The sequence below is a fragment of the Peromyscus eremicus genome, chromosome 11 (genome assembly GCF_949786415.1).
Source record: "Peromyscus eremicus chromosome 11, PerEre_H2_v1, whole genome shotgun sequence".
In the NCBI taxonomy this organism is placed as follows: Eukaryota; Metazoa; Chordata; class Mammalia; order Rodentia; family Cricetidae; genus Peromyscus; species Peromyscus eremicus.
The window spans coordinates 40,188,947-40,215,511 of NC_081427.1; the positions used below are offsets into that span (position 1 = coordinate 40,188,947).

Sequence of the window (26,565 nt, forward strand, 5' to 3'; positions counted from 1 at the left end):
TAAGCCTAAGGAGACCCAGATCAAGGAACCTCGAGTGCTCACTGAAGGGGAACTGTTCAGTTAACTCAGGAATTCAGTGCAGGCAACAAGCAGACCCCATTACGGAACTGTCAGGTATACAAGAGAACAAAACCATGAAACCAACTTACGTTGTTTTAGGTGTTGAGAGACACCCAACACACTGGAAAGTCTGTCCAGTTAACTTGAAATGATAAAGTAAAGAAAGAAAAACATTTGAGAAAGTGGACAAATGATCTAGCAGCTAGGTGAGGCTCTGCCACACAGAATTTTTACTAGTGTAGAAATGAGAGGACTGTTATCCTTTAACTAAAAACATGTTTCTTGTAGTATTGGGAATCAAACTGAGAGCCTTGTAAGCATACAACTAGGCAAATGCTCACTCGGTGAGCTCCGTCTCCAACTCCAGGTTATTCCTCCTGAGGAAGTAGATCTGGTCATTATGGAGGCAGTCAGATCTATTTCTGTATGCCCCTGGATGCTACTGCTGTGAGGAAGTCACAGATGGAAGAGAAGGAAAAGGACGACAGCAGAATGTCTTCAAGTCTGGTTGGAAGCCTGAGGACCACGGGGTCTCGCTGAGCAAACTCTCTGTAAGTTCACACGTTTGGAAAGATTTGTTCCCCTGGAAAGTTAGCAGCGAGTCAGGAAACCACAGGAGCTCTAGAAGCTGGACTGTGGGTTTAGAGATTAGCCCATTCACAAAGGTGAAGACAGGAGGCCGGTCTTCCGGAACAACCCGTTTTCTCCCTGTGTTCATGCTGGCTTACAGCATCCTGCTCTGAGGGAGACAGACAGAGAGACCTATCTGTACCCTTTCCTTTCATCTCCTGGGACCCAGCTACATTTGGGTTTTGTACCTCTGAGTCCCTTGATATGATGGAGAGTCTGGTTATTGTGCGCTACAACTGCCTACTGGGAGAGCCTTTGAGGGGAGGTAAATCTTAACAAGTCTTTGTAAGTGGTTATCTCCAGATTTCCTTTAGTTAACCAGATCTGAGCTTTCACTGAAGGTCTTTTTGTAACTTAAATAGGGTCAACATATTCCTTTGGAGGTTTCTGTAAAACAGGAGACACACACAGAGGTCTATTCCTTTAGGAGGCAACTGTGTTAAGAAACAAAAACTGAGGAAGAGTGGAAAAGCAGAATAAACCTAAGAAGCCAAGCCAGGGCTGCAGTGGAGCGCAGCAGAAGATTAGAGCATGGTGCCCAGGAGGCACAAGGCCCTGTGGTCTTTTTGTTTGTTTTTAAAGCATTGGGTTTGATTCCCAAGACCACATGAAAGAAAGAAAGAAAGAAAGAAAGAAAGAAAGAAAGAAAGAAAGAAAGAAAGAAAGAAAGAAAGAAAGAAAGAAAGAAGAAAGAAAGAGAAAGGAAGGAAGGAAGGAAGGAAGAAAGAAAGGAAGGAAGGAAGAGAGGGAGAGAGAGAGAAAGAGAAAGAAAGAAAAAATGAATGAACGAATGAGAAAAAAAACTTAGCTACAGGATATCTCTCATGTTTAAAGTTAGATGACAATTCTGTGCCATACCTACCCCCCACATCTCTGTAGTCAAGGATGACCTTGAACTCTGGCTCCTCTGCCTCTAACTTCCAAGGGCTAGGATTAGTGGCATGTCGCCTCACCTGCTATGAAAGACTCTTAAATGGAATACAGGGAAAAACCTTTCTGCAGCAAGTGTGAGTGTTTTCATACTTTAAAACTGAGGATTCCTGTAATCGCCATCCTGATGTCTCCTCCTGAGACCTTAGTCTATCTCCTCCAGCTGAACTCTCACAGGAATGAGTTGCTCAAGGTTAGAACGGGAAACCTTCATATCAAGAAAACAAACCCCCCAAAGGCAAAAGGAACCTGAAATGGTCATGTCCATTTTTCTGTGCCAAACTTTACAGAAAAACAAAAAGCAACAAAATCAAAGTATCATTTGAATGAATAAATTAAGTAGATATGAACAGCCGGGAAGGCAACGCTCTCCCCACTCACACTTCTCAAGTCCCACAAAGCAGCATCTTACCTAGGATATTAAATTTGGAAAAAAACGAAGGCGATTTGAAGTTGAGCAGTGGCAAGAGGAGCCCTATGAGGTACAAGGGCACCGTCTTGGACTTACTCCACCACTTCTCAAACTGCTGCACTTCTGTGTCATTGTAGAGAATCAGGGAGCCGTTGTCAGGATGGCTACTACTCCCAGCGCTGGGACAAATCACTGCAAAAGTAAAGTGCCATGTCAGAGGTTAGACCACACAAGCCAGAGGATCTCTGTGCCAGCGGCTGGCGCCTGCTCAGCTGTTAGCACCAGCTTCTGGAAACGGGTTATATAGGTGCTGTGGGAATCTTTCCCCTAAATATAAATAGTGAAAGGTAAGGGAATCTTTATTAGGACCAAGAGAAAGATCCCATAAGGTGCTCCTTGGCCCCATTGCTGGACAGAAAATTTTGGGCTTATGGTATCTCAGTAATATGAGATGTATCATGCAGAGTAATTGTTGGCACCAATAACCATACAAAGGTCTAACAACAGGCCTTTTTCTCTTAACATTTGTATTGGATTTATTACTTGTGTGTGTGCATGTTCATCACAGCACATGTGCAGAGGTCAGAGGACAACTGGCAGAGGCCCTTCTCTCCTTCTACCATGGAGGTCTGGGGACTGAACACAGGTCATCAGGCCTGGCGGTAAAACACCTTTACTTACTGAGACACTTCATTGACCCCTTTTCTCTTTTTTTAAATAACAAAAAATATCTATGTGTTAGGGAATTAAAAGCAGAAATCCATGATCACTCGTGGAAAACTGAAGAATTTGGAGTGTGACAATCCAAAAGGTTCTGGAGTTGACCCCACTTGCAGAAGCCTAAGAATCTGTTTGACACTGTGAGGACTGGGAAGTCTGGAGATGTGTTGGTCTTCCCTTTCTCTGTGCCCCTTCCTTCCTGCTCTCTCAGCATCTGTTTCTGTAGCTTACTTGCTGTGCATTTACATGCTGCAGTGTGTGAGGTCAGAGGACAACTTGCAGGCCAGTTCCCTCTTCAACCCTGTGGGTCTGCGGGGTCAAGCTCGGGTTGTCAGGCCTGTTACCCTCCGAGCCATCTCACCGGGCTCATTCTCGTGCTCTTCTTAATTTATCCCCTTATGGTGTCGAGGCTCAACCCCAGTGCTTCTCACATGCCGTGCAGGTGCACTACCACCAAATCACACTCATTTATTTTTAACAAATGAATCTATTCTGAAACATACCGCCAATAATTTTATAGCAACCCAGTAACATAAGAACAATTTTTCCCCAACCACTTACTTAAATTGTGGTCACATGTTCTATTGTTAAATTGTTTTGGGAGCAGGATTGGGGACAAGGAAACAAACTGAATTCCAAACTACTTACCAGAGTTGCTATTATTAGTGCTCAGTATAGTGTCTGTGTCATTAATGTGATGAATAAAATCTAAAAGTTAAAGACAAACATATAGTTAAGCAATGAATGAACCATGCCAAATCCCATCATCACCTAAGGTCTTTTGTTTATAAAAAACGGTTATTTACTGTATCTAATATTATTGAGTACACTGACCCCAAGCTTTCTTAGTTACATAATTTCACTTTCAGTTTTCTTTGCCTACAGGAATGATAATGTCATTTACTTCATAGGCCCATATGGAAAAAATTTATATAATCCAAGGTTAAAAAAAAGCTACCTGAAAGACTGAATTAATGGTAGTTAAAAGGTCTGGAGGAAGATAATGCATACAATTTTTTCATATACTTAACATTAATTTACAGAAGTATAGTTACATTTTATGTAAAGCTCTCAAGTATGCCAAAAGGGAAACCAACCAGCATACATGGCCAAGCCCATTTGGAAAATCACTTAACGTTTTCCTAAGGTACAGTACATACTTTTAAAGAGTTAAGGCTGTATAGTAACGACCAAGCTTGTAAGAACTGCTGAGTTAGATGGAAGGACACAGATAAAGGCACGTGCTGCTAATGCCCGAGCATTCATGCCATTCCATAGTGAATGTGAGGATGGGTAAACAGTGTGGTAGGTCTGTCTGTTGGTTTTGAGACAGGGTCATGCTTTAAACCTTAAAAAAAAGAAAGAAAAAAACTATAGACATAATAATATTTGAATTAGAGTAGTGGGGGACATAACATGGCTCATGGTTTCTCAATGGGTGTGATAATATTACCAAGGAGAATAATTCATTCCTGAGGGGAGGAAAAAACTTACTTTTTAAAAATATAATGTTCAGATACACACTTTATAAATGGTCTATCTATGATGGTAAATTTTCGTTGGAGGGACAATTAGAATAAAATGTCTAAAAAGGTGTTCTCAAGGAGTAATAATTTTTTTTAAAAGTGGAGGAGTTAGAAAATATAAAAATATAGGAGATGCCAGCCCACCATCCAGGGAGCAGCATGTAGTGGCACACAGGTAAAGCCACAGAACACGTGGCGACATATAGATTAACAGAAATGTGCTGAGTTTAAGTGTAAGAGCTAGTCAGTAGTAAACCTGAGCTAATGGCTGAGCAGTTTTAATCAATATTAAGCCTCTGAATGATTATTTTATAAGTGGCTGCAGAACAGCAGATGAGAGAGATTTGTCTGGACTGTGCGGGGTTGGACCAAATGGGACACAGGAAAACTTCAGCTACATATTACAGACTATTCTAGAACAGTACAGTGTTGACAGCTGATAAGGCTAAGTGAGAGAAACATGTGGATTCCTTTTCCTTAGTATGTATGTATGTATTATGTATTTATTTACTTTGGTTTTTCAAGACAGAGTTCCTCTGTGTATCCCTAGCTGTCCTGGAACTCACTCTGTAGACCAGGCTGGCTTCAAACTCACAGAGATCTGCTGGCCTCTGCCTCCCGAGTGCTGGGATTAAATGCGTGTGCCACCATCACCCAACATGTGGTTTCCTTATATTGTTCTGTTATTGTGTACACATTTGAATCTTTTAATAATAAAAATATGTGTTGTATAACAAATTGAAACTACATTTACAAAACCAAATTAAGGTATCAAGCAAAAAGTGTTTCTAAAGTATATAAGACTTTTACCAAGAAAAACTTAAAAGACATTAAATAAAGACTTAAACTGTGCTATGATCATGGATAGGAGAACTCCGCATCCTGGTACAGTTTCCTCCCGCACCAATAAATCTAATGCAATTCTTATTAATCCTAAATCAATATCCTAATAATATTAATTATGGTATGTTGACTGAAAATTCAATGCAACGTCAATCAAAATCTAACTATATTGCTCTAGAATTTGATAAGTTGATTGATTCTAAATGTATATAAAAGACTTATGACCTTAATGCAAAACCAAAACAACAACAACAACTAAAAATGACGAATTTGAAAGTAAGATTTAAAAAAAAGCCCTGAATACAACACCATATAAAAGTGAACACAAGCCATTCAGCTGTTTACAACACAATGGTAGATATGAGGCTAGTGTAGAATCAGAATTTGATCCCTGAAATGCAAGTGGTGGAAGGAGAGAACACAGTCCTACAAGTTCTCACTTCCACACGTGAGCCCTGGCATGTGTGTATCCACCCACATACACACGTATATACACACACACTACAAATAAATGCAAAAAAAGCTTAAAATCAACATCCTTTATCCAAGTTAAAAACAGTATAAAAAGTAGTTGGATTGAGTTGTTAATACCCTCTTCAGAATTCTAGAGCAGATTTGAGCAGGTAACAGTTCTGTGGTACAGAAATAATATATCATTTAAATTTCATTATTCTACTGTTTTCTACTTTTAGTTCCTAATGTTTCAGTGACTATAATCTGTTTACTGTTCAAACATCGAATTCTTCAACAACAAATACCAGTGAATTTCATAAACTTTTCTGTTTCAGTACTAAACTAAAATCTGTTTACTGTTCAAACATCAAATTCTTCAACAACAAATACCAGTGAATTTCATAAACTTTTCTGTTTCAGTACTAAAGTGTTGTAAAAATACTTTATACTAATTAGAGACTTAGAAGGAATACCACTTACTAACAGTTAACATAGTCGGGAGGTCACACACCCTGGCATGGGAGTTACTGCTGCTGTTTTGCTGTGGACATGATGGGCCTGTGAAACTACCTTCTACATAACTGTGTTTATGCTCATAGACTGGCACTGCTCTAAGCTGTGGCCAGAGACGCTGCTTTTTGCAGTGGTCAGTGGTAACTGTGGAGACTCCTAACTGGCCAAAGTACTGAGAATAAATGACTGTTGATTGCCCAGTTGTAAGTGGGACAACTATAACACCCTCTCCATGGTTCAGGGAACATTCTGGAAGAGGAACCAGAAAAACAAAACAAAACAAAACCCTTAAGAGCCAGAGGAAGTCAGGGCACTGCCTTCTGGGAAGGGCGTGTTTTTGGATTCTTGAACTCACAACAGTTGTGATATCTTCATAAGACTGGGCTTGTCGATAACTTTCATGGAGGGAGGAAGGGCTCTTGGGGCCCATCCCTTCATGAAAATACGTATGCAGGTAACCAGTGACAGGGAGGGAGAGACATTGGTGTCAGCGGTGCAGACATTGCTAAAGCGTGTCTGCTCCAGCAAACCAACTTTCACCCGTGTTTGTGTGAGCAACCCTAATGAAACGTGGAAGTAGAAGGGAGCTAGTTGGGAAGAGGAAGGAGACTAAAGAGAGTGCAGGGGAATGAGAGCCTAACAGGAAGTGAATATGATTGAAATACACTACGAAAATGTCAGAATGAAACCCATTGTTTATGTAAAAAATTAATGGTTATACACAGGATATTTGAGGTCCTGAGCACAGAAAAGTTGAATCAAGCGTATTACCCAGGGTTATATAACACTTGACATTTAAAAAGGTAAGGCGGAACTAAAATATTACAATGATATTTGAGGGTAACTTTGTTAAAGACTACATCGATACTTACTAAAAATAAACTTTCCAGTATTAAAAAGAAAATTAGACATAAGCACCCAATAAACTATCATTGCTCCAATGAGAGACACCAAGGAGAAAAGGAGACTTGACCATTGTCCAAAGGAGCCGAAATAATGTTTGCAGACATCTGGATATTCCCAGGTAGTTGTGTCTGATGTACCTAGATAAAAATAGAAGAGAATAAGACTAGATGTCACATAGTCTACATTTATGATTTATATTCCCTCAATCAACTCAAGATATTTAGCAAAAGATTATGGCTACTTTACCAATAAATACAAGAATGCATTATGGAAAAACTAGCAATTAAAATGTTGTAAATCAAAACAAATGTGATTAGTGAAATAGTATAATCTGAGAAACATAGCATCATAACTTTTTTTTTTTTTTTTTTTTTTTTGGTTTTTTGAGACAGGGTTTCTCTGTGTAGCTTTGTGCCTTTCCTGGGACTCACTTGGTAGCCCAGGCTGGCCTTGAACTCACAGAGATCCGCCTGGCTCTGCCTCCCGAGTGCTGGGATTAAAGGCGTGCACCACCACCGCCCGGCAGCATCATAACTTTTTATAACTAAAAAGAGCATGTGATAACCAAGAGTAGGAAAACTAATTAGTCAAAAACAGAATACTCTCTCTTTTTAGTTTTTTGTGATGGTGTCTTGCTGCACAGCCCAGGCTAACCCCAAATTTACAGCAATCCTCATGCCTCAGTCTCCCAGATTTCTGGGATTGTAGGCATAAGTCACCCTGTTAGCTCATCTAAAATACTACTTAACAGTTAAACAGTACTTAGCAACATGAAGGAACGTTGTCTTGAGTCATATTTTATGCTACAAGCCAATTTAAATTTTAGGTAACTGAGTTAAGAATTTAAAAGTAAAGCTAGGCATAGAAGTGAACACTTGTTAATTCCAGACTCCAGTATGCTGAGGCAGGAGCATGTGAACTCAAGGCCAGCCTGGGCTACACAGTGAGTTTGTGAATAACCTGAACAAGATAAACATAGCAAGACAAAACAACAACAAAAGATTAACAAATTAAAGTTAGAAAATAATATAGAAATCCAATATGAAAGGTTATCCTTTTATCAACTCAGTAAGAAACAAAACGTGCAATAGGAAAGACAGAAAGGCTTATGAAAGCCATTTGAACACCGAGTGAGAAAGAAATTCGTAAGAAATTATAGATAAAAAACTAAGTGCAATATCAGATAAAGTACTTAGCAGAACTATAAAAGCACCAAGGAACTTGGGGATAAGTGGAAAAAGATACAAACAAATGATACAATTAAAGAAAACCACACCACTTTGCAAGCATAAGAAACAAAAACAGAACTGGGAACACACAAAATAATGGCCGGCTTCAAAACAGCCTACCGCTAATGGACAGCTGGTGGTGCTGGGAATCAGCACGGCTCTTAGAAAGAAACTTAAGCTTAGCCATTGCCGTCTTTTCTTCCCTTCTGTGTTTTGAACCAGGGCTTGAGCCCATGTAGCTCTACACATGCTAAGCCTGTGCTCCACCTCCGAGTGGATCTCCAGCCCACACTTCTTTTTTTCTTTAGTGGTCAAAATTTAAAGAAAATAATAAAAATAAAATCCACAAAATATGTATAAATTATTTTTAGAAGAGTATTTCTTAGAACAGTAAACAACAGAGGACATACATGTGTTACAGTACACAATCAATCAACCAACTAAACAACAAACAAAAATAATAATGGTGACTGCAACCCATAAAGTTCCCTTTAAAAAAAGGGATAAAGTGGGAGACTTGTAATTGTAATAAAACATACTAGATGATAAGAAGAACACAAAGACATTTGTACAAAAACACAAACATTATTTGCTTTTCCATGGTTGGATTATTGTAATAGCAATTTGTCTCCATATTTGGGGACGGAATAAGAATAGAGGTAGGTATAACGTAAGATTAGGCTAACTGCCGTCAAGTTAGAGTCACTTTCTCCACGACTGCATGGTTTGTACTGCTGTAAGTTAATTGCTGTGTTGTGACTAAGCAGGAGCAGTTCTATAAACATCAAGTGAAACACAGCAGCCAGTACATGGCAGAAAGCAGCAGCGGATGCCCGCACTGAGCAGGGTGGTTTGCATCTACATGAACACCACTAGTCTGGACGAGCAGATGGCTCGGTGGTGAAGGTGTCGCTGCTAAACTGATGACCTGAGTCAATCCCTGGATCCACATGATGGAAACAAAGAACCAACTCCCCAAAGCTGTTCTCTGATCTCCACACACGCTGTGGCACTCATACGCCCACACACATATACAAGCATATACACCCCCCACACAATAAATTAGTGTAACTGAAAAGAGAATTTTAGAAACAATGACAGTTTCATGAACAATTACTTCAGCCTGGTGTAGCAGTAGGTGCTTATACTCCTGCTAATCTGGAGTCTGAGGTGGGCAGACCAGTGAGTCTGTGAGTAGGAGGTAGAAGGACCACTTGAACCTATTGGTTTGAAAAGAGCCTGGGCAACACAGTGAGATCTTTCTTAAAAACAAACAAACAAACAAACAAACAAATAATAATTGTGCCAAGTACTCATCTAGTTTCGGGGGGTGGGGTGGGGATACAGTGTGACTGTCTGTCTGCCTGTCTCTCTGTGTGTATTATGTAAGTAGGATTAATTAAGTAAGTCTGCCCCCCAAATCTTGTCTGTTCTATTCTAATAGCATTCATACAGACATTGGGGTGTGAGAATAAAAAGAAACAACCACAAAGGAAAAACATTCTAGTCTATAAATGTCCAATTATGAATGGACTTTGAAGAATAGACAAGAAGTTTATTTATGGGCACAGCACAGAAAAAGTTCTTCATGAATGATGGGTGATAACCATCTCTATGGGTGATAACCATCTCTTTGATTAGCAATCAGATCATTAATGTTTGGGTGGAGAGTTTCACTGTAACTTTTATACATGATATTCATGGATTTGTTTTCTCTATAGATTACTTTGGGTGTGGACTCCACCTTGGAGCATGTGATTCTTTCAAATGTCCTCTTGACCACCTGCCCAGATGATTTCTGGTAATGCCCTATAACTTTTTGATATATTTCTTTTAAGGTTTTTGTATCTTCTGTATTGATCAGGAAGATCTCAATCCCTAGTTTATGTGCACAACCTCCTAAATTTTCTTCTAATATCTTTATGGCTTTATTTTTTTACATTCAATATGAATGCCATCTGGAATATATTTTTATATAAGGTGTCATACAGTGTTTCCCCCCAATTGATACTTAGTTTAACAGACGCCAAATAGGACATATTAAACTCATAAACCTGAAATTTACATTTCCTTTTCCAGTCTAGTCTTTATAACGATTACATTTTTTTATTTCATGTGTATGGATGTTTTGCCTGCATGTCTGTGTAACGTGTATAAACCTGGTGTCTGAGGCTAGAAGAGGACATTTGATCCCCAAGAGTTACAGACAGTTGTGAGATGTCATGTAGGTACAGGGAATTAAACCTGGGTCCTCTGGAGGAGCAGCAAGTGATTTTAACCACTGAGCTATCTCTCTAGCCCTTCCACTCTGTTTTCTTCCTATTTCTAAGAGAGTAGCTTTCTGCTTTATTCAAATGACTTTAGAGTATGTTTTAATAGCTGGTAAGTCTGAGTCTTTCATACCGCTTCTTCTTTTTTTTCTAATTTTCCTGGCTGTGTTTGAAATGGGACTGAATTTATACATTTGATTTTCTGTGGTGTACAATAATGGATCTTCCAAACCACACGGTATGTTTTTCTTACTTGTGCGATTTAATTCTTGGGTTTAGGTAGTTTGTATTTTTCCCTCATCACTTGTGTTCTCCTCCTAAATTTTATAAGTCCCTTAGAGTTCATTGCTGTGGTGAATGGAACAATGTCCTTTGCACTGTAGTTCTAGCTGTTGATTCTTGACTTCATATGCAGTCAACTTTCAGATTCTCATCAATTCTAATAGTACTAGCCAGCATTCTAATACCATTTTTTGTTATGATTACTAGTCTTTTCCAGTTTTTATATTAGTTCAAAATTCTTTTGCTGTATTTGATAATATCTCAAAAAACACTATGAGTAATTATGAGCATCCCTATGTTTTCTTGACTTAAATGGAAATAAGTTTAAGGATTTTATCACCGTGGAATGCTGCTGGTCCTGGTTTAGGCGTAAACAGTCCTTAACTTGTTAAAAACAGTATTTTCCTTAGAGCTTTACTAAGAAAAGGAGGCTGAATGCCATCAAATACCTTTTTAGGGGTGTCTATTGATGTAATCATGGATTTTGTGTTGGGTTTCTTAATAGAGCATCTTTCTTGCCTCATTGGAGTAAGCCCTATTTTAAACACAGGATATTATTTTTGTACATCACTGATTCTATCAAATAGTATTTTGTAACTGTTTTTCTTTCTTTTTATGTCCGGTCAGGCTTTGCTTTAGGGTTTGTTGACTTTGTAAAAATGAACTGATGCAAGTTCACCCTTTTAAATGGGAGCGGTTAAGAAACACAGGTATTACCTGTAACAGAGCGAGCGCAGGGGAGGCCGTGTTCCCACTGCACAGACAGCCTGATGTAAGAGCCATACTGACTGCATGTGTACAGAGAGCTCTTCCCATTTCAGTCAGAACCGAAACTGCAGAAACCAAAGCTGAACAAACTCAACTGGAAACTTGAATGGCTTTTAAACAAGACTTCTCCCGAGATTTTAAACAATATTCCCCAAGTGACTAAGACTAGGTTTAACTAAAGAAAGAGGCTGCAAACTAGATGTTGCTTTGAACATGCTAATAAGACTGAATGAATAATACAAGTCTGTCAAGCCCTAAAAGTACTTATATATGTTTTGCCTTTTTTTTTCTTTTTTCTTTTTCTTTTTCTTTTTTTTTTTTTTGTGGAAGAGTCTCATGTAGTCTAGGCTGGCCTTGAACTCCTTATGTAGCTGATGATAACCTTGGATTCCTGATTCTCCAGTCTCTAACTCCCAAATTCTGAGATTATAGAGATGTATCACCATACACAGTTTAAAATATGTAAAAATGACTCAAAAAGATGTCTCTCTGTAGTAGCATACACTAGTCCCAGCTGCTTGGGAGAATAAGAAGGTGTGGGTTGGATGACAGATTACTTCTACTCAGGATTGAAACCAGCCCTAGCAATCCAAAAAGATCCCATTTCAAACTTAAAAACAACAAAAAGATTATCCCCCTGATTCCCTGATCTAGAATCTATACAAATGAGTAGAGGAAATGAGTTTATACAACTTTAAGAATTGCTTATACTTTCATATTTTTCTATGGCTATTTTATGCTTTTAGGTCTGCTATGTGTAGGTCAAAACAAGTAAACAATAATTGGTAAGAACCATAGAGTTCTTAATGGTTTTGACAAGGGCTTTATTTTAAAAATATAACATTTTTGGGCCAATGAGAGCGACAGGCACTTGCCACCAAGCTTGAGAACCTGAGTTTAATCTTCAGGACCCTCATGGTGGAGGGAGAGAAAGCTGCCTCTGTCAAGTAGTCTTCTGTGTCCATATGCACTCATGCACACCCAGTAATAAAATATAATCATTTTTGTAAGGACATCAGCAGTAATATAAATGTATTCTCCAAAGAACCCCCAGTTCTGAATTTCAGAGGTAGCCAGAAATTCGTTAACAGACTGGTCAGCAGAAAGCCGTGAGTTAGAAGAGTAAAGCTTTATGTAAAAGTAGACAGCTGGGGCCAGCGAGAAGGCTCAGGAGGTTAAGGAGCCGCTGCCAACCCTGACAATCAGAGTTCAATCCCAGCCGATTTACACAGAAGAAAACTGACACCTTCAAGCTGTCCTTTACCCTCCACATGTGCACTGTCACATGTACACACACACACACACACACACACACACACACACACACATACACACAAATAAAAAGGGAAAGGAGACAGCTGACACACATGTAGAATATACACAGGAGGATCTGCCTCAGTAGGAAGGTTTGTTAGTTCATGCGACAATGGATTCTCACTTACATATCAAACTCCGTGATTTCACCACTCTGTAGCAGCAATAAAGTGTTAAAAGGCCCATCAGCACGATGACACACATTCCAGTAGTAAATCCAGCCTTTTGAAAAATAAAAAATTGGGTTCCTCTCATTAGGTAAGAATAATATCATATGCAATACATTGTTACCCTAAGCAATTATGATAAAAACATGGCAATGGAAAAATGAAAAGAACATCTGCTTTTTAAAGAGCATTTTATGTAAATAATAAAACTTAAAATATAGTGGTCTTTTTCTTTTTTTCTTTTTTTTCTTTTTTTTACAGTGCTAGTATTTGAACCCAGGGCCTCATGTAAGCTAGGAAAGCATGTTATCATTGAGCTATATTCCAAGTCCCAAACTTAAAGTATAAAGTAAAAAAATTCAAAGTTATTATTTAATTATTTATTTTGGAGACGTTTGAAATAAAAATAGGATGCTTCAAATTTACCATGTAGCCCAAACTGGCCTTAAACTCATGATCCTGTCGCCTTAGTGTAAGTGTGGGGATTGTAGGTACCGAAAAATTTTCAGGAGGTGGAGAGATGGCTCCGAAGTTAAGAATGCATACCAGCCTTTCAGAGCGCCGGAGCCTGGTTCACAATACCCACGTTGAGTGGCTCACAGCTGTCTGTGACTCCAGCTGTGGAGGGCAACCTAACACCTCTGACCTCCACAGACCCAGGCACTTATACGCACATACCCACACACAGTCTTACACATATACACAATTAAAAATAAAAAAGTAATAAATCTCAAGAAGTTTTCAGATTAAAGTGTACTAAAAAAAGTATATTACCTGTTTTATGCCCCAAGGAATACTTAGTATAGATGTTCCCATCATGGTATTCCAGATCATAAAGCTGAAAGAGTAATAGCAATAAAAATATCAAGTTGGGCTCCTCAAACATTTTCAATAAGACAGAACTAAATAACGAGTTATTTTCATTCATACACAGTTTAGTTCACACTTCAAGAAGTAGTTCTACTCACATAGTTACTAAGCTGGTGTTTTTACCGTAGCCTTCACTGTAGCTCTGGAGTTTATAGGCAGAGCCCAGGGGACTATACACATAGCATTCCTCTGGGGCTGGAACTACATGGTCTGGAGCAATCTTGGGGAAAAGAAAAGAGACATCAGAACCAGTAAATGTTCTCTATTGATCAAAGAAACTGACTAGACACACTTCTAAGATTGACGTCGAACTGAAACAGTTGGGAGGCTCTGGTTGATTGACGGGTTCCTCGTAGGCAGTGGCCAGTGAGATACTCGGCTATTGCACATCTGGGCTTTTGCTCTCCCTTCCTGTCTCAAAAGTGTGACCTTCCCATCTTTGCTACGTGAGTGCTGGGGTTATAAAACCCTCCAGCATGCATATCTCTAAGACACATTTTTAGATATACTGCTAAGTACTATGAACATTTCACATTATGCATCCCTGATTGAGGAATTAAAAGTTCTTTTTTCAAATATAGTGGTAGATATAAAGGAGCAAGACTTTATCTCCATCATCAAAGTACTTTTCACATTCACAGGAAAGAAGGTAGCAAAGAATACAATGAAAGAAATCTCCACAGAGGAGGCTGTCCTTACTCGAGGAGCTTTTCAAGAACTAAGTGGTGTTACTTAACTCTGAGGTGAAGGTGGTTTTAGAAGAAACAGCCAGGAATCTCAGACTTGAGGAGACAATGGAGAGGAAGTAAAGAGATAGTACATAGACTAATTTTAAATGCCTTGGGTAAAAGAAACAAGTACCAAAGGAATTTAATGAATGGTAAACAAGGATTTCAGAAGCCGAAGACATTGAAGTATATAAGCAAAGGAAAAGGGCTGGAGAGATGGTTCAGTGGTTAAGAGCACTGACTCCTGTTCCAGAGGACCTGGGTTCAATTCCCAGCACCCACATGGCAGCTCACAACTGTCTGCAATTCCAGTTCTAGGGGAACTGGCAAAACACCAATGCACATAAAACTTTAAAAAAAAAATAAGCAAAGGAGAAGGCAACAGAGAAGTAACAGATGTGGCGAAGAAGACTGAAGAGATGTACGGTGTACACTTATTTCTCACACTACCTCCTACATTTCTTCTAACTCCACCTTCCCATTTTGGAGAAGAAAACTCATCCTGTTTTCTGATGAAACTCTGTTCATCTCTGAAAGTTGTTCTTAGAGAAGAGGAAGTCCTTAAAGGCATGGAATCTAACTAGTACGAACTGACAATCTTTTCATATTAACACCTACATATCAATTTGCAACTTTGTGCTAGGTTTCCTATTTGCAAGTCAGGTAACAGTCTCAAACCATCTCAGATTCCAGTTGGACACATGAAGCAATTAGCAGGACTAGAAGGCATACTAAAATTAAGTGTTCAACTCTGTGCTGTTCTGTCTCACTGGCTAGACAATGAGAACCAGAATAGCTGGGGGAGACTTCAAGGAAGAGATGGAATGTCAGCCTTGGTAGAGGAAAGGGCATATGTTATCAGTACAATGTCACACTTTTCTCTTTTAACATAGTGAGATCAGTGGTGTCTTTGCAGGAAAGAACATCCTGAATGCTATGCACGGTGTGGCTTCAGAAACAACTAGTTCCTAGAGACACAGACAAAAATACATATGAAAATTGTTCTTTTCCTTCTCCTCACCGACATTCCTCTAAGAACTGGATGATCTTGTCTTCTGCCATGAGTAAAAAGAAAAAAAGTGCAATGCTATGTCATATCAAGAAGGAAAAACACCAGAGCTGGCAAAGCAAACTGAGGAAAAACAAGTAAAATCAAAACCTAGAAGGAGCATGGTTCAATAAGAGGAAGAAAATTCTGGTTGTGTTCTTACACTGACGTACACAAAAAGGAAGAAAAACCTACTCCATGTACACCTCACCTAACTCTGCACTGGGCTCAGTCTTTGGTCTGGATTATGTATGGGAAGATGTGAAGGATGGGCTGTTCTTAGGAGGCATGGTAAACTGGAGGCTGGATCTCACTGTGGCAGTGGTCTAGGGTGGTATTTTTATCTGAATGTTCCTATGACACACACAGGATCTTGCTGACATATGAACTATGCTTCACTGGTTCTGACTAAGCCCCACATAATGCCTTTTTACTAAGCTTTCAGTGATGCTGACGATGCTGATCTGTAGATACAGATGTTTATTCGCAAGAATCTAGGAGATGCTGGCAGACAACTTTCTCTCCTCTCCAGCTTAAAATAACAATAATGGGATTTTTGTCATAAATGAAAAGGTTTTATTCTATGAACATTTGGTAACAATGATTTATTGTTCTTCGCTAAAACATACTTTTAGGGAAAATGACTGGGATTTTTAGAAAATGCATGTGGATATTTATACAAGTTCATTAGAAATAGATCTATCACATTAACTTTGGTGAATGGATGTACTAAAGTCATCTCAGTGTCAGCTAACAAAGGGTTACAACTCGGTGCACAATGCTGACTGAATTTCCAGGCACGTGATATTTATTCAGCCCTAGATGATATCTCTGAAGTCTGTTTCTAAGAGTATAGAATTTGGAGAGTCTGTTAGACCATAATGTCAAATCCCCCAAAGATTTAGATAATTCTATAATGGACTTCACCATCAATACTAATGTAAAGTCCTGAGTGGGGAGATGGGAAATAAAAAATAAAAATTGTAAAAAATTATTCTGCACATAACATTTCAGAAGTCTTCTCTTGAGATCATAGAACCAGGTATGGTGGTTCATGCCTGGAAACCAAGGAGAGAAGGCAGGGAGCTCAGGAGTTCACTCTCAGACACATAGAGAGATGGAGGTCAGCCTGGACTTCACCAGATGCTATCCAAATGAAGACAAGGAGATCTTAATGCTTACTTCACATAGCCATTATGGGGGTTAAATCGGATGGCCAAGGTCAGGTGGTACCCACTCCTGGACCTTGGTAGACATTTAGTGACAGTCAGAGGCCAATTGTTTTCTTCATTTTTGGTACTAAGATCGACTTTCACCATATTTTTTAAGCTTTCAAATTTCTATGTATCTCACATCTGATCACTGTATAAGCAACAGATTACTTACACATTTTTAAATTCTAAAATAATAGACTTCAGACAATCATGAATCCATAAGCTATGGTCCCTAATGCAAATTTGGCCTTTATTGTATTTGCAGCCCTTTCCTAAGAATTTTTTTAAATGTTTCTAAGACAAAACAATGAACTGCAATAGCATGTGGTCTGAATAGGCTAATTTTTAATTTATAAAAGGAAATGCTAAACAGGAAACTATCAGGTATATGTATGAGCATATTTGTTTCTTATTCCCATAGAAAATGTATGTAAATATTTTCCTTTGTAGCTTCAAACTTAGAAATTAAACAGACTAGCTAGAATCTTATGTTTTCAGTCAATGATTTAAGCTGCTGTTTTGAAAGAAATTTGACTTCCTCAGAGCTCTTGGAATCAGAGATAAGCAAAAATTAAAATCAAAACAAAACGATCCAAGCTATTGTCAACAGAGTTTAAAAAATGTCTATGCCAGGGTAGATAAGAATAAACAAGCCTGAAACATGTATTAATGACTACTTTGACTTTGCATGATGCTATCTTTGGAATACCCCAGCGAAAAGTTCAACCGCTGGGAGTTGCCCTGGGTTTTGGTGTTTACAGTTCACTTCAACTCAGCTTTAGACAAGCAGCAGAACTTTGCCTCTTACCAGTGCCTTGTCTGCAGGAGTGGTGAGCCGGCTGTAGTAATGAATCCGCTTGTTCATAGCAGAGGCATGGTCACTAACCTTCTGAATGACATCATTCACATTGACGATGTTTGTAGGCTCTATATAGAAAGGCCTAGAGAAGGGAATATATACTTGACAAAAAACGTTCAGGCAGAAATTCTGGAAGTCAGCCATTGCAGAGAATAACTTCTTGTCCTCCATTTGAAATGGGATGCACAAAGGCAAGGCATTCACTTCTCACTTTTGGTGGGAAAAGAAAATGTCACAAAAGAAGTATTATCCTATCCACAGAATACAGCTTTTGTCTCATAATGCTTTTACTTTAAACACACTTGAATCTTAAGGGATTTAGCAACAGATGAGAGAAAGCAGAAAAAGCTTAAGTCATTAAGGAGAAATATAGCAAAGAAAAACAAAATGTATCAGCTGTTGGTCTCCAGCAGTGTAACTTAGATAGAAACAGCTTTGATTAGTCTTTTAAAATACTTCTGGCACTAAATCAGAGAAATTATAGACAAAAATGTCCCTTCACAGACGAGTTTCTACTCCTTCCTCTATAAGCCAAAGTTACTTCCTTTGACAAACAAAATTCCTGCTTCTCAGGTCATGTCCTAATCAGCCTCTCTCTTTGTGTGACTGTCCAAAGTGGGTCAAGTGGAGCATCAAGGCACTAGAGGGATTTTGCCTCCCTTACTTTTCTTGGATCTTGCTAACATACTCTAATATCTATTATGTGTGTGTTTGTTTCCTCCCTGACTATGTCCTGACAAACTGCAGATTCTGGCTTTCAATCAGCATCTCCAGTCAGCCCCTTGGTGTCTTTCTGAAACTCCCTCACTTGTCTTCTAAGTTTTCAGTAATAAACAGTCCAAATGGAAAGACAAGGCAGAACTGCATGGAACACTGCATTCCTCTGCCAAGTCTCAGACCCTTTGCAGTGGGAAATAACGCCGTGTCCCAAACTGTGGCTGTGACTCTTTCACATTCTTCCCTGGCAAGAATAGTGAAAACCAAACCCCCCAAGAGACTAATCCTGGTCTCACAGAGCTCCTTTGCATTCACAGTTCTGAGAGAAGCTCATGACACACTGAGGTTGGTGATTGACTTTGGAGGATTCTGCTGATCTAATCTTGTGGGGGACAACTGAAAAGCCAAGTGAATGAAACTTTTATTTCTGCTACTTTTCTAGCCAACTGCGATATGGTAGGTGTTGAGTTTAGTCTTCTCTTTCTAACTGACCTATATCTATAGAGCCTTTGAGACACTTGTTATTTGTTCTCCATGACCACACCCAAATAGAGGGATCAACTAGTCCATTTGATGGACAGTAACTAGAGCACTTATAAAAGCAAATACATGGGCAGAGAGATCATCATGACATATCAGATATCAAACATACTGGCAAATGCATTAAGTGCCATCAATAAATTCTAAGGGGATATAGTGAAAATAAACGGGTAAGAGGCTAAACAATCACTACTTCTACATTTGTCTAATATACCCACCACTCTCTCTGAAGTGTTAGGATGTGATACACTATTTCTATTTCCACTGAGACACTTAGTGATACTAAAGGCAATGTAAGAATACTGCTCTCTGGGGCTAGGGCCATGGTTCAGTTAGTAAAGTGCTTGCTGCACAGGCGGGAGGAATTGAATCTAGATCTGCAGCATACATAGACAAGCACAGAGGCACATGGTTTTAGCCCCAATTCTGGGGAGGAGGTAGAAAACAGGTGAATCACTGGAGCTCATTGGCTAGCCAATCTAGGCAAACTGATGAGCTCCAGGCTCAATGAGAAACTGGGTTCAAAAGATAAGGCGGAGTGCAATGGAGGAAGATATTCAGCATTGACTTCTGGCGCACACACACACACACACACACACACACACACACAGAGGTATCTGGGAGATGTTACATTAGGAAGCTCACACTCTCCAGGACATTCCTGCAGGATCAACGCTAAGAAAATTCAAGAATGCTAACTTAAGGCAGATACTTCGTCTACTGAAAAGGTCTAATATTGGTAGAAAGAGGTATACGTCCTTGTAGCTTTTCACTCTGAAATTCAATGGCATTAATATCAACCACTAGGTTGGTTTGAAGGTCTGCTGAAAAGCAGTCCGGGAAGTGCTAGAGTTCTTGGCTCCTGCCTCTGACTGAGGCGTTAACTGTACCAGTTTAGTTGGCTCGGGTACTCTGAGAACAGAATGACTTTGAAAGTTTTTCTTTTCCAACCGTTTTCATCGAGATGTTGAGTGCCTGTTCAAACAAATATTTTGGAATTTTTTCAAAACAGATTCTCTTTAAAAATATACAATTCAGCATATTTTCAGTGAATTATTAGAAACACATGTCTAAAGCTTCATTTGAGAAAGTGAAAATATATTTCCAACGTGAACTTTAGTTGGATCTTAAGACACTTTAAAAGTGAAGAACACTACACAGAGGACAATGCTCAGGATGAAAGGCTGGAGCTTTTTCTCTGAACACTTTCACTTGACTGGGCCCATCAGTGTTACTTGCCGTTTGACATGTAGTTCATTTGTACCCACTGAAAGCAAAGTGGGCATGTTGGCTTCCCCTTATAATATTTATAGTTACGCCAAAGAAAAAGTGTTTTAATACTGAGAAAAATTTGTAAAATATTTAAAAATATGACTCAATTCGCATGCGTTCATTTAATATACTTATAAACAAAGAAACCTCACTCCTATTAAAACCTTTTTTAGATTCTACTCCTTAAATTCCTTAAAATCTTCTGGCTTTTCAATCTGTCTCCACCCTTCTGCTTCCTAGCCATGCTTCGGTGAGGTTAAGTAACAACTCTATGACTCACGGGAACGCTAGTACCCAGTATGGAAATCTTGATTGGAATCCGCCCACTTTTTCACATCCCTATGAAGTTGAGGAATTCCAACACCTGACAGACAGGTGGGGGTCATTTGTTTAAAAAAAATGACAAGGCAATCAAATATTCCAAAAATGTTATTCAACTAACTTTTCAAATAATGAACCCACTGTACTTGCTTCTACCTGCTTGGTAAAATGTTTAGCAGACAGCTTTTCAATAACAAGTACAGAAAAAGAAATTACTCAGGCCACTGCATCTAGAAAGTCCTTCTGCTCCTAGGGAATGATGGTGAGCTCTGGCCTCCTGACATGTTTCTCACTTCCTCCGAAGGTCATACAACATCATCTCTCACAAAAACTCTGCTCTACAATTCATCTTTAAACACAAAGGCTGGGCCTATATATATTTCTTCTCTATATTGGCTAGTTTATTGGTATTAGTTTTTAAATTTATTGAATAAATACTATTTAAGTTCCAACAAGTATTAAGCATTTGTGTGAGATATTAAAACGATGAATAAAACATAGACGCCCACGGAGTGTACAGTAACCCACTGCAGAGATAGATCATAAGCTATTGAGACCCAGTAGAAGAAACCAGCTTTTCACAAGCAACAACAGCAATGAGGAGCAAGCAATGAGGAGGACTGTGTGGTGCTTGGTCTATGTGGGGAATGGGGCAAGGGACACAGAAGAGGGAACCAAATCATCTGGTACACTTTTGAGGAAGTTAGAGGTAAGCTGAATCTTACAGTTGGAAATAAAGGAGTAAGTCAGACATGGGCAATAAGAGAAAAGAGTGTTTCAAAGAATGGAAGACTAGGGATGAAACTCACATGCCCGGCATGTGTAAGGCCTTGGGTTCATTCCCTGTGCGCACACACACACACACACACACACACACACACACACACACACACACAGGGACAGGGAGAGGGAATGGGAGAGGGAGAGGAGAAAGAGAACCAAAAGGAAAAAGTATAAAGGTATATTTTAAAAACCCATGTGGGTCAGTATATGGAGGATTTCACATGCTAACACAGGACTTAATCCTAAAGGAAGGAAGCTTTCATTTCTGTTTCTGTGACTGATTAAATCTCAAATCTCCAAGCTTTAAATGTAAGGGTTCCCTGGAGTTCACAGGCATCTCTCTAGTCTCCCTCCATCGCTGGCTTCATCACCTAACTGCGTTCATGTAGATGCTGTGCACACTGAAAGTGTGATGTCCAGACTGAATGCCTGGCTCATGTATCAGACTTCCCCACTAGGCTCCCCTTCTCCCCTCTGCTGGACTTCCCCACATTAGGCTCCTCCTCACCATTCCAGAAACACTACAAGCCCACAGCCTCTTCAGGACCTTTGCTATACATTTCAGGTAAAAACAAGTCTGTGAAGGCCTTTTATCTAGATACCTGCACAGTTTATTCTTCACCAGCTCATTCCCAAGCCGTCCCTCTCTTAACAAGGCATCTGATTATTATGGTCATCATATGTAAAATTTCAATGCCTTTTCTACACTCTAGCTCTCCACTCTGCTCTACATTTTCTCCTTCACAGCTATACTACCTAATATGTCAGACAAATATTTATTTTTGGACCCCTCTGGTGAAATGCAAGCTCCAAGGGGGCAGGATTTTTTTTTTTTGTTAGTTTGGTCACTAGCATATTCTTAGAGCCAATAACTGTATTTGACATGACGTAGGAGCTCTACAAAATGTGGTAAGTGGGGGTTGAGAATTTATCTCAGCAGTAGAGTGCTGACCTAGCAAGCACAAGGCCCTGATTTCAGTCCTCAGTTCTGGAGAAAAAAATGTAGTAAGGGAATACAGAATAAAGCAGTGCTTTGAGAAAAATCTGTATGTGCATGTTGTGTGTGTAGATGTGTACAAGTGTGTGCATGCATGGAGGCTAGAGGTTGACACATGGGGTCTTCCTCAGTCAGTCTCTATGCTGTTTTTTGAGATGATGAGCCTGGAGCTTATCAGTTGGCTAGGCTGACTGGCCAATGAGCCCAGTGCTGGGATCACAGACACCTTTCACTACCCCAGCTTTGACGTGATGCTTTAGAGCCAAACTTGGGGGGTTCAGGCTTGGGTCTGAGCACATTTATGGAATGAGCCATCTCCCCAGATCCAAGGAGAAAATTAGTTTAAAATAACTTTAGATTACTACACAGAAATTGGAGAAAGTGCAGAGAGTTGGGTTTCTATAAACCTAGATTCCCCAATGGTGGCATCTTCAATAATCAGAAAATAAGCTAATGAAAAATATGAGACAATTCTTGCAATTTTTCTCTAGGCTTAATTTTTTACAATAAAAACTTGGGGAGCGATGATGGAGGAAACTGGGTCAAAGAATCAAACGTTGCACAAACTAGGCAGCAGCCTGTAAGCACACCACACGGTTATAAACCTAACCTATGAACCAGGAACACACACAGTGCTCTCTCCGTTTCCTCCTGCCCACGGAACCTTCCGACTGAAACCTGTCATGTAATGGGCCCAGAAAGACTCCTCCTGCAGTGTGTAGAGGTCCTCCAGTGCAGCTATCACACCAACTTTGGAAGAGGGTGATTTAGTCCGTCAACTCTTCCTCCACAGAAAGATATGCCATCTTCTGAGGGCTCTCTCCATATCAATGTGTGTGTGTGTGTGTGTGTGTGTGTGTGTGTGTGTGTGTGTGTGTGTGTGTGTGTGTGTTTCTATGTTTGGAGCACAGGTAGGTGCTTGAATTTAGAGATTAAAATGAATGTTAGGAATGAAGCGGAACACAGAAGAAAACAAAAGAACAGGAGGCTGGGGGATTACATACTGATTGAACCCAAAGTATTATACCAACAATACCAGTATTTAGAGCCTTAACAATTGTCGGGAATCCCAGGCATGGCAGCTCATGTCTGCAATCCCAGTACTTAGGAGGACATGGCAGAAAGATTGTTCTGAGTTTGAGGCTAGCCTGGGTTACATAATGAGTTCCAGGCCAGCTTGTGCTACAGACAGAGACCTGTCTCAAAAAACTAAACAACAAAAACAAAAATTGTATGGAATACCAGAATATACAAACAGTATTGCAAGTACTAAATGTTAAAAAAAATTACCAGTAAGTTTCAACAATACCACATAATTACTAGAGGACAGTGAAATGAATTAGAACTCAGCCTAAATGATTGTTACAGTGTAATTTTTAAAAAGCATATTAAAGGCTTGTTATTTTAAATTGAACTTTTACTGTACTGTTAGTATATACAACTTAATTTTTATTAACATTGCTTATTTCTTATAATTAAAAGTTTCTTAGCCTGGTGGTGGCAGTAGTGGCGCATGCCTTTGATCCCAGCACTCGGGAGGCATAGGCAGGTGGATCTCTGTGAGTTCAAGGCCAGCCTGGTCTACAAAGTGAGTTCCAGAACAGCCAGAGCTACACAGAGAAACCCTATCTTAAAAAAACAAAAACAAAAACAAGTTTCTGTGGTGTACATTAATTTATAGGGCACATGAAATAAAATGCAAGTAAGTAAACATATATAATTTGCAAATGAATAAATGTGTGTGCATATGCACATTTATATGCAGTCCAGTTTCTAAAATTGTTAGTGTTATTTTTCTTAAATTAAGTATTTATTTATTTTATGTGAATGAGTGATTTGTCTGTAAGCATATCTGTGTACCAAATGAGTGCCTGGTGACCACAGAGACCAGAAAAGGGTGTTGGTTCCCCTGGGACAGGAATTTCAGACAGTTGTGGGAGACCATGCAGGTGCTGGGAATTGAAACTGTGTCCTCTCAAAGAGCAGCGAGTGCTCTTAACTACCGTGCTATTTCCCCTTCTTGTTACTTTTTAACTGATAACAATGGTATGATGGAGCAGGTTTAGAAAACGTAAATGCTATAAACACTTGGTTGAAGATTATAAATTCCCTATTTTAGATTCTAGACTGTTAACTTAGTTGCAAGTAAACATCTTCATCAAAAACATATGGCAAACAACTGGAGCTGAAAATTAATTCTCAGGCCCATATTATCCTAATTAAATACAGATTCTACTAAGAATGAATTCCAAAATTATTTTGATGCAATTCATGTTTCAAATTTTGGCTCTAAAATGCCATAGATTATTGTTTTAATTCTACTGGGCTAAAGACAGAAATATATATTCTCTCTCACATTACAAAATGATCTAAAATAGAAATTCAAGGATTCAGTTTTTCTTTTCCTTTTCAGTATTATCATGGATGAAGGGCAAGAGAGTCACATGAACACCAGAAATGTCACAACCAAGTTGAGATGACAGGTGCACCTGAAGGTCAACACCAACAAAAAGTGTCTTCATTTTTATCTAGGCTGAGGCCAACACTGATTCCACCACTCCACCTCAGCTTCTATTTCGAGGAAGTGAATCCACATAGAACGTGGTGAGTGACATTCCCCAAAAGGAGATGTGAAATGTGGGAAACTGCAAGAAGCTTCTCCTTCTTCAGGATAAGTGAATACCAAAGTAAATCAAAAAGTCTCAGTGTGCTTAAGTGTAATAATGATGAGGGGTATCAATGTAGTGTAATAATGATGAGGGTATCAATGTAGTGTAATAATGATGAGGGTATCAATGTAGTGTAATAATGATGAGGGTATCAATGTAGCATTCGGAAACAGAGGGCTTGTTTCAGTTATAAGTAAAGCAGGCTTCAGCCAGCAGACTCAGGCTAATTGTTATTCTCCCTTTTACACAAATCAACCAAAAAAATTTCTCAAAATATGAAGTTTCCAGTTTGCAGCCTAACTATTCCACAATTGGGGGAGGAAGAAGTGGGGAACAAGAAACATGATAGGCTAGTGGCTGCCATTTTAACCGAGATTTAACTTTTAGCATTGCCCAAAAATTTCCTTCCTTAGAAACTTGGAAGATATTAAGAGAAGTTTAAGAATGTATATATATTGATTTTATATAAATATCTTGCTTTTAATCTATGTATAGTACTAAAACTGCCTTAAAAAATGCTGCCCAGTGTGGTCTTGAACTCCTAGTCCAGATAAATGCCACTGTACCTAGCTTATTTTTGCCATTTTAATATAATCATTCAGAAACTAAAAACAAACAAACAAACAAACAAACAAACAAACACCCTCCAAACACTCTTTAAAAAGATGACTGAAGCCAGGCGGTGGTTCAGATGACTGAACCCACAATCAGGAGGAAGAGGCAGGTGGATCTCTGTGAGTTTGAGGCCAGCCTGGTTTACAGAGTGAGTTGCAGGACAGCGAGGGCTCTTACATAAAGAAACCCTGTCTCAAGCCCCCCTCCCCCCAAAAAAATCACTGAAGAAAATGAGCCCTTAATCATCACCCTTAATTCATTTTTCAAAGATTTATTTATTTTATGTGTATGGGTATTGTGCCTGCTTGTACGTCTGTGCACCATATGTGTGCCTAGTGCACTTGGAGGCCAGAAGAGGGCATCAGTGAGCTGCCAGTAGGTGCTATAAATTGAACCTGGTTCTTCTATAAGAACAAGAGCTCTGAGCCACCTCTCCTGCCCGTCTCCCTTAATTTTATCCTTCAGAATGCAGGTGTTGCCAATGTAAAAATATTAAGAGGTGGGGCCTGTAAGAAGAACTTAAACCACGGGCTCGTGTCTCACTAACGGTCCCAAGGCCTTTATAACAGAGGCTCTGACCAGCATTTAGTTAACTTTCTCTTTAACTCTTCTGCCATGTGAAGACACAGTGAGAAGACCCTTACTAGACCTCAGGCTTAAGCGTTGATCTCAGGCTTTCCAGCCTCCAGAACTGTTAGAAAATATATGTATTCTCTCCACAAAATCCGTAGTGTGACGGAAGCACAAATCAGACTGATAATTTAAAAGAACAGTTCTTCTACACATGAAGCTTTAGAAATCATCATGATTCCCAGGGCAGGGGAGATGGCTTAATGGATAAAGGGCTTGCTGCCACAACCATGAGGACCTGAGTTTGGTTCCCAGCACCGATGTGAAGTGTTGTGCGTG

The 26,565-nt window shown here is 39.3% G+C and overlaps 1 protein-coding gene across 7 annotated transcripts in view; it reads right to left on the reverse strand.

Moving 5' to 3' along the window:
• Window positions 1–26,565, reverse strand: part of Slc38a9 (solute carrier family 38 member 9) — a 66,050-nt gene that overhangs the window by 28,311 nt on the left and 11,174 nt on the right. For 3 of the 7 annotated variants that reach the window (XR_009381984.1, XM_059276067.1, XM_059276071.1), the window contains exons 2-8: window positions 17,692–17,824; window positions 13,992–14,113; window positions 13,798–13,861; window positions 12,985–13,078; window positions 6,960–7,130; window positions 3,401–3,460; window positions 2,033–2,224 (exon numbers count right to left, since the gene is read on the reverse strand). Coding sequence is in view for 6 of the 7 variants with exons in the window: in XM_059276067.1 (XP_059132050.1) it covers window positions 2,033–2,224; window positions 3,401–3,460; window positions 6,960–7,130; window positions 12,985–13,078; window positions 13,798–13,861; window positions 13,992–14,113; window positions 17,692–17,824 (836 nt within the window). In the remaining variant the exon portion in view is untranslated. Of the gene's footprint in view, window positions 1–2,032; window positions 2,225–3,400; window positions 3,461–6,959; window positions 7,131–12,984; window positions 13,079–13,797; window positions 13,862–13,991; window positions 14,114–17,691; window positions 17,953–19,889; window positions 19,975–26,565 lie in introns of all 7 variants that reach the window. The other 4 variants (XM_059276070.1, XM_059276069.1, XM_059276068.1 and 1 more) reach the window with 3 other exon arrangements.